Raw genomic sequence first — 8,885 nt, 5'->3', positions numbered from 1 at the left:
ATGCCGACAATTATTTTGAGTATTACCAACTGTGTCCACTGTCTTTAAATGTTGAACAGTGAAATGTGAGTGCATGATTTCTGCCCGTTGTGATTCCAGAAGCGCAAACTAAACAAACGAATAAATTTTAATTACATTCACGAACCAGGTACATTACATGGGTACATAAACACGTAAAAGCTAACCTCACAGCACACACAGAAAATGACTGCAAAGATACCAGAGATGTACAAAAGAAAATAGCAATGATTTATTCACCACTTCGGACCAGAAAGGTTGTCCTTACAGTTTTTGACCTTACGCCTAATTTTCTAAACACAGTTGTTAGTAACGGTTCGTTTCGAAATTCGAAAGTTGAGTTATACAGATCGGATTGAATTGGCGCACAAAATGGATCTAAAGACTCGAGAGGTATTGAAAATTTTTAATAGAAATAAGTACATTTTGCATTTATACCGTCGTTCCATTTGGTTGGTAATTTGGTTGCTGGTAATTTGTTTGCAACCACAGCTAATTCTATAATCTCATTAGAAATAAGTCCAGCACAAATGAGTTACCTTTCCATGCTTTAACATTGTAAAACAGATAGGCCTACTTGCTAAGGACTGAACATAGCCGTACAACCTCAATAAACATCTTCTTGGTAAGATCCTGTGAAGATCTCTAGTAGTCTACATTTGATAAAATAGTCTAAGATGCATAGCTGATCTTTTAACATGAAGCCTATCTAGTTTATGAATAATTGTAAGCATTACATGTATCAAACATGATGTTTAAATCAGTAAGTTTACTGTATATCTATCTGTATTATCGATGAACAATTGTAAATATATTTAGGCGAATACTCAGAAACTACAATTTATACTTTGCATTAGAAAAAGAACAATACAGGTTATAAATAGTGTTAAATCTATAGTAAGGAAGAAGTGAAAAGTTTATTACATAGTCTGGTATCGAAAGTGATTTTTTTTTAGTAGGTCTTAGATGATTATACTAAAGACATAAATGCTTAAAGGCAGATCACTGACGTACTTTTACGCCAGTTGGATGATGTAGAAGGAACTTATGATTTCGAGATGGTATAGCGCTCTTGGCTTTTGCATGTTTGCACTTAATGTTAACTCAATCTAATGGCGGTCACTTAGCTCTATTAAGATTAAGTCCGGTTCCTACTTCCTGCGAATGAGATGCGATGATTGGTGACGCAATAATCAGCGCTGTTTTCCTTCTTGCGACTCAAGAAACTTCGCTTCGCTCAAAGCATTCGGAGGAAGTTTGTATCGGGCTTTAAAGAAAGTTGCCTTGGATCCGTCGAGTTGGTCTTTGAAAGGCGTTTGTAACCGTTTGTTTTAAAATGCATAAAAAAAAAAAGTTGGAAAGATGTTTTAAAAGTAGAATACAATGATCCACACAAACATGCCTGGAAGTTGCACGGTTTTCCTTTGACCTCGTCAACTAACACGGGTCAAATATTTGACTCACATAAAATTAATGGCCGACCGTGTTTGTTCGCAAAGTAAAAGGAAAACCATGTTTGTGTGGATCATTGTATTCTACTTTTAAAACATCTTTCTAACCATATGCATTTTATAAAAAACGGTTACAAACGCTTTTTACAGACCAACTCGTCTGATCCAAGGCAACGTGTTCCTTTAATGTGACGACAGTGGGGGGAAAGGGATTTATTTTTTGTTTGGGCAGTTTGCTGGGTCCTCATCGTCGCGTTGAGGGCAGTCGAATTCACCGTCGCATAACTGCTCCGTGGAGATACACATCGAGTCGTTCTCCGGGAATCCATCAGCCGTGCTGAAGTCAGCACAGTGGAAAACCTCCAAGTCCTTGCCGTTGAAGCCACTGGCGCAGTAATCTAGTGTGGAGAAAAAACAGAAGAAAGGATTATACAAAATAACTGGGTATAATTGTTTACACATCATTTAGCCTCTAGTTGATAAGACGCTGCTCTAGAATTGCAAAGGTGTTGGGTTCGAATACCATTCGATAAATATGCCTGTGATTTGTTCCACAGAGTTCGTGCTAGTACTGATTACAGTATACGGTAAGACCAAAATTAACATCGAGCAGATCTTTTATTGTTGATCAACAAACTGCCCTTGGTGGCATGGACGGCAAATTGAATTTACCACAGATCAAGTTTGATCGCTAGCTAGCCCAGCATGCACCTCATTTCACGCCTAACGTGCCCGTACTGGGAAGGTCTATGAAAGACTCGGAAACACAAAGTAGAAATAAGATTCATGACTTCTATATGTTCTCTTTATATTGACAAAGAGAACATTCTCCTTAAGTGCAATCTCCTTTTTACAATTATATGATTATATTTTTTCGTTTTTCCAATTTGGGCTCAATTGGTCATCGAAGTTGCGAGAAAATGATGAAAGAAAAAACACCCTTGTCGAACGAATTTGTGTGCTTTCAGATAGGAATAAAAGACTTCTAGCTAAAAGTATTTTGTTATTTGAGTGATAAATTACCTCTTTCTCAAAATTTGTGCTACTTCAGAGGGAGCCGTTTCTCACAATGGTTTATACTATCAACAGCTCTCCATCACTCATTACCAAGTAAGTTTTTAAGATAATATTTGTTTTGAGTAATTACCAAACGTGTACCTTCCCTTTAAGACTTGACCAGCCCCCGTAAACTTGTAATCATTGTGTATGTCTTAAGATTTTAAATAAATAAATAATCGTTTTATCTCTTGATTGTATAAGAATACCAAACCAAGCAGATAAAATTGGTAAAAGATAAAAACCGTGAAGATCACATATTATTTACATAAAAACCTGCACGGTCTAATGATGATGATAGAAGAAAACATCCCTTAAAATATTAATGTCTGAAATGCCATTCGATGAGAAAAAAATAATATAATTTCGATTTTGATGTTTATTGCTCAGTGTTCGTTTTACTTGTATTCATTTTTGTTTGCATCGATGTCAAGCAAAATAGCTTATCGGCTTTCTATATTTTCTCGATGGCCGCTCGATCTCAAACTTTTACAGGTTTGCCATTATAGGCCTATGTATATGGTGGATTGCATGAATCGCTTACACTGCCAGCAACTGTTTTCTAGCAAAAAAACAATTCAGTAATTTTCCTTCAAGAGTTGTAATCGTTATGAATAATTCACTTACCCTCATGCTCCTTTTTGCAACCCTTCTCATCGGCAAAGTTTGGGCAGTCTTTTACGCTGTCGCACTTGACGTGGTCCTTTGTGTTGAGATAGCACAGTTCGTTGCCATTATCGTCCTGTACCCCGCAAGACGCATAGTCAGAAGTTTCGGTGTATTTTTCGCACAAATCTGTTGATGAACAAGACATATTTTGTTAGATATAACTAAAGTGTAGATGTAACACTTCTGGATAATGATTTAAGGTACTGTAGTGGTCGTCAAAGTTGCGAGATAACAATAGAAGAAAAAACACCCTTGTCACACGAAATTGTATGCTTTCAGATGCTTGATTTCGAGACCTCAAAATCAAATTCTGAGGTCTCAAAATCAAATTCAAATATTTTAGTGGAAATTACTTATTTCTCGAAACATACAAAAAACAATGAAATTAGCCTCAAACTGCAAATATTTGTCTTCAAACTTACCATTGTTCTTTACCGACATGCCTTTCTTCTGCCCTGCGTATACACAGACAACCAACATGGCGCAGATCAGCAACATCCGGGACATCTCCATCTTTGTAGATTAATTAGTAGTCTGTGTAGGTACAGAACATTACGAAATGTTTTAGTTATAATTATTGTTATGATTTATTTGACCAAGACACACAAAACATAATTACGAAGGACCATGAACCAAGTAGGCCCTCAAGAAGATGAATAATAAGACAATAAAATAAGATTTTGTTTTCCTTAAAAGCATTGACTATCGCCATTCACAATATATTATCGTTTTTAATATAAAAAATAACGCCCTTTAAAGGCAGTGGACACTATTGGTAATTACTCAAAATAATTATTAGCATAAAACCTTTCTTGGTGACGAGTAATGGGGAGAGGTTGACGGTATAAAACAATGTGAGAAACGGCTCCGTCTGAAGTGCCATAGTTTTCGAGAAATAAGTACTTTACCACGAATTTGGTTTCGAGACCTCAAGTTTAGAACTTGAGGTCTCGAAATCAACCATCCAAACGCACACAACTTCGTGTGACAAGGGTGTTTTTTTCTTTCATTATTATCTCGCAACTTCGATGACCGATTGAGCTCAAATTTTCACATGTTAGTTATTTTATGCATATGTTAAGATACACCAACTGTGAAGGCTATTCTTTGACAATTACCAATAGTGTCCACTGCCTTTAAGGCAAATCATTTGCAAAAAACACATTTTTAATGTTATAGTAAGACTTTTGACATATGTATATTGTTACAATGTAAATAACACCATTGAGTTTTGCATTACAGTAAAGGTTTTTTTGAAAAAAAGCGGACATAATTTGATGTCGTTTAATTTGGAGTTAAACAAAGAATAATTGACCCGATAGAATTATGATCGTTTCAATATACTCATGGCAGTTGACAACAAACAACGAAATCATGAAACTGGATACTCCCGAAAACAATTGAGTGTTCACCCTTGTTCAATCAGGGTTTGCGCAATGCTATCGAGAAAGTTCAAATGAATGATTCGATACATTAAATATCCCCTCACTCCTAATTATGGCTTTTGCTCCGGCTTGCACCCCAATTGAAAATGTCTGGGTGACGCCACGGGTACAATGGCAGTGCTTTCTTTACACATTGTAAACGTCCACGTTGTGCTTTGTATTTATATTGGGCTACACACCTTGCAGCCCAGTCTATACTACTACCAACGCATGCGTCAAGAAAGCATCCTTTCTTCAAGAAGCTGTTGTTACGTAATCCCCTCAAACCCAGGGGTTGGGAAACGCCCAGGTCATCACCAATGTGGATGCGCGTGCAAAAAACTGTCCATTCGTTGCCGTTCAATCGTTCGAATAGCATGTACAAGCATGGACCAATAATGCTCCATGGTACAAGTAAGGTTGCTTGCTCTCGTTCTTATTGTTAAACATAACTTTACAAAAGAATATGAAATAGTTCGGATACTTGTTGAATTTGTACTAAATCCGTTGGTAGAACTTCACAATTAAATTCATAATTTTGAGTTTCAGTTTGTAACATATTTCGGGTTGCGGCGCAATTTGCACATGTCTGAATAAGGTGAGGAAAGGTTTAGGAGGGGGCGGGGTGTGCAGGGGAAAGAATTGGTTACTTGTTTTTACAAGAAGTACGAAACAACAAAGGCCTGCTAACAAAATAGTATTCATGATTTTAGTTAATGTAACTGAATAAAATATGTGTCTCTGAACAGTCATAATATAGTCTACTGCTGGTTGTACACAAAACTTGCAAATTTAATGGTATTTAAATTGAGGATTTCTTTAATATTATTATCGGTACTTTTGTATACTAAACCCATTGGGGTGGAGGGCAACTCTCGCTACTCTTGGAATTACCCTAAACTTGAAACAAAAACTGGTAAAAGGTACATATATAAATACTTTCAATGTAAATTCTGAATACTCACTGACTGTGAATTCCAAAGTCAGCATTTTTAAATCGAGCGAATTTTTGGTATGAAATAAGGACCACCATGTACCCATCATGACCCCTTTGTTCATGATTTCAACTCTTTGGAACGGAATTTCTTTGTAATAGTTCAGAGTGCTCAAAATCGTGGACAGGTAGAAGGTCAAGGATATCGTTTGACCAAAATGATGGAGACCAGATTAAGTCAGATTACCGGATACGGCATTCTTTCACGATCGAACTTTACAAAAACTAGCATTGGCAGACCCAATTAAAATTCACTCTTTTTCGGTTGCTGTATTTATTAACAGAGTTAAAATATATAGACATTGGCATCATGGCCATGTACAAATGCAAAGCAAATCGGTTTGTAGTTAAGACCACACGAAACATGAACACCAACTTTGCTGAAACTTGGTGGTGTGTTTATTGACGAATTCTTTATTGAGATCGAGAAGGATAAATACATGAATGGTCACATAAAACAATGCAGTGGACGTTCTTATATATTGAAATTGATACTAACAAATATAGAACGAATTCAAATCAAAAGAGTGACAGATCATCAAAAAGTATGTTCATTAGTGACACTTGGTCGGATACCGAATCCGACTGCTATTCCTTTCACTATTTTGTTAAAAACCAAAACCATTAGTGGTTAAATGATACATTTATAGACTAGAAAGCGTGAAGTTAGTAGCAGTGAGATTCAACATTCCAAAAACACGTTATCTATTGATGAGAAAATAAAGCCATACATACCAACAGTCAAGTCGAGACGAAGGTCTTCAAATTGCTACGTCAGCTGGCTCTGTGTGTCTGCAAGTAGACTACCGTACCAGGTGGAAAAGTATACAGCAGTGAATGCCAAATCAAAACCGTGGTAAAATCACCCAGTGTTCCTTCGCCCACACCCTGACCCGAATTTGAATAACAAGAAACCTCGTCAATACTTATTCAGACTCACTTCTATTGTATTTGTGTTTGTCCTTGCATACCGTACCCACGAACAACAATCGCGGACCAGTCATTTTCCAAATCTTTTGTACTGTTGTTCGACACCAAGAGCTTTAACTCGAGGTTCGGGGTATTAGGGTCGTCCTGGTTTTCCTTGCCCCTGCATGAAACAGCCGTTGAATGCATCAGTCTACGGCTATTTTCTTTTCCGATTCAAGAAAGACATAGCATCCTGTTCATGTTTTCAAAATGAATATTGTTCTATTATATAGATCGAAACAACCCATAGAGGTTGTTATGTAATGTTTTGTTTATTTATGAGGGCGATGTTAATATGGAATTTATTATTATAACAAATCAATAATCGTGTATGTGTAAGTTGATTACCTTATTTCTCTCGTGTGTCCTTGTCAATAAAAAAGCTAAAACCAAAATTATCTTTGGCTTACAATTTTGTTATTTTCATGGACCAAAAGTGTAACAATTTCAACCCCCTGTAAGTTTTGTTTTAGTCCTTTATCTATGGTTTTACATGAATATGGCGTCACAAAAAAAACCGTAGTTATTTCTTGACCTTACATTTACAGTAAACTTTACAAAAGATTTCCTCACACCTTTTACGCTGACACACATGGGAAAGCAACAGAGAGTATTGTGACCTTGAACGACACAAACTACTTTGGTTTATTGTTTTGTGTTTGTGTGTGTTTATTATTTCATCAGACACCATTATTTTAGTATGATTTTCAGGTCAAGAATAATCATAAACATTACGTGGGTTTCTGCTGCCGTATTTTTTGCCACTGGTCTCCTTAAAGGCAGTGGACACTATTGGTAATTACTCAAAATAATTGTTAGCATCATAACCTCACTTGGTAACGAGTAATGGGGAGAGGTTGATAGTATAAACATTGTGAGAAACGGCTCCCTCTAAAGAAATGTAGTTTTCGAGAAAGAAGTAATTTTCGACGAATTTGATTTCGAGACCTCAGATTTAGAATTTGAGGTCTCGAAATCAAGCGTCTGAAAGCACACAACTTCGTGTGACAATGTGTTTTTTCTTTCATGATTATCTCGCAACTTCGACGACCAATTGAGCTCAAATTTACACAGGTTTGTTATTTTATTCATATGTTGAGATACACCAAGTGAGAAGACTGGTGTTTGATACTTACCAATGGTGTCTGGGTCCGTATACTTTTGGTAATGACTCTAAAAAGTAATGACAATCCAACTTATATGGTAAGAAGTACAGCATCTTTGGAAAGTACAATGAATTCTGAGAGAATACTTTGAAAAAAATAAACCCTTGAACTCAAGTCCAGTCACAACGGGTCCAGTTAATTATATTTTGGCAATGTGAATTAGTACGAGGTACGAAGTGTTTTGTGAGAAGGTACGAAGTGTCAAAGGTATACCAAGTGTCCTGACATCAATAATGTATCACTTTTTATCCCCCAACATTTGAATATAAGGAACGGTTACCGCGGTAATGCTTCTCAGATTTTACAGAATTCCTATTATATGGATTATTCTTCCTATCTCAAAAAACGAGTCCAGATTTTGAAATGAAATTTTCTTGAGTTAGTTTTACTTGTGTAGGTCTATATTCTATTTATATATGATTGTAACATTCGAACGGTTCCAAAAACCAAAGGTTGTGTGGGTTTTACATTATATTCCCGATAAGTTGGTTTTATTCAAAACTTTTATATATGATGGGTTTTGCTGTTCACATCTGATTTGTATAATGATACACATCCGTGCAGCCACCATTGCTTTTATGCTAATCCCAAAAGTAATCAGAACATACTGATCAAAACGTTGAGTTGTCCACCAACGGTTCTTCTTAAAAACCACCACTATACTCAAAATAGATTTACACATGGTGCTACCGCAAACCATATCTTGTTGACTTTCTGTCTTTAGCATTGCTGCATGAACGGCTTTAATCTTGAAGGATCATCCAATGGTCTCAATACAATCCATACTTCGGCCTAATTTCAATACAACACGGTACCACCAACCTGTCTTAAAAATAAATAAAAAAAGCAAGTCAAGTTTTCGAGGCACTTGGAAAGAAGTGAAATCATTTTGATGTTTTTGGTTTGATGTGTGCATTTTGAAATGAACCATTCCTTGTATAATGACAGTATTGTTTTAACTGTAAAGTCAGAACATGAATTTCCATAGTAAAACTCGTTGTTTGAGTTTCATGAGTTCACCCAATCTTATAAAAACTTTAAAGGCAGTGGACACTATTGGTAATTACTCAAAATAATTGTTAGCATAAAACCTTACTTGGTGTTGAGTAATAGGGAGAGATTGATGGTATAAAACATT

General features: G+C 36.2%; 1 protein-coding gene across 1 annotated transcript; it reads right to left on the bottom strand.

Moving 5' to 3' along the window:
- Positions 1-228: 228 nt before the first annotated feature.
- LOC139940968 (uncharacterized) lies at positions 229-6,476 on the bottom strand. Its single transcript, XM_071937375.1, has 4 exons — positions 6,348-6,476; positions 3,617-3,728; positions 3,153-3,320; positions 229-1,867 (listed from the first exon to the last, which is right to left on the bottom strand). Exons 2-4 carry the CDS (start codon positions 3,705-3,707, stop codon positions 1,683-1,685), a joined length of 444 nt encoding a protein of 147 aa, XP_071793476.1. The 5' UTR covers positions 3,708-3,728; positions 6,348-6,476; the 3' UTR covers positions 229-1,682.
- Positions 6,477-8,885: the final 2,409 nt, after the last annotated feature.

The sequence above is a fragment of the Asterias amurensis genome, chromosome 8 (assembly GCF_032118995.1).
Source record: "Asterias amurensis chromosome 8, ASM3211899v1".
Lineage (NCBI taxonomy): Eukaryota > Metazoa > Echinodermata > Asteroidea > Forcipulatida > Asteriidae > Asterias > Asterias amurensis.
The sequence above is the reverse complement of the archived record's forward strand: the minus strand, read 5'-3'. Positions and strand labels throughout refer to the sequence as shown.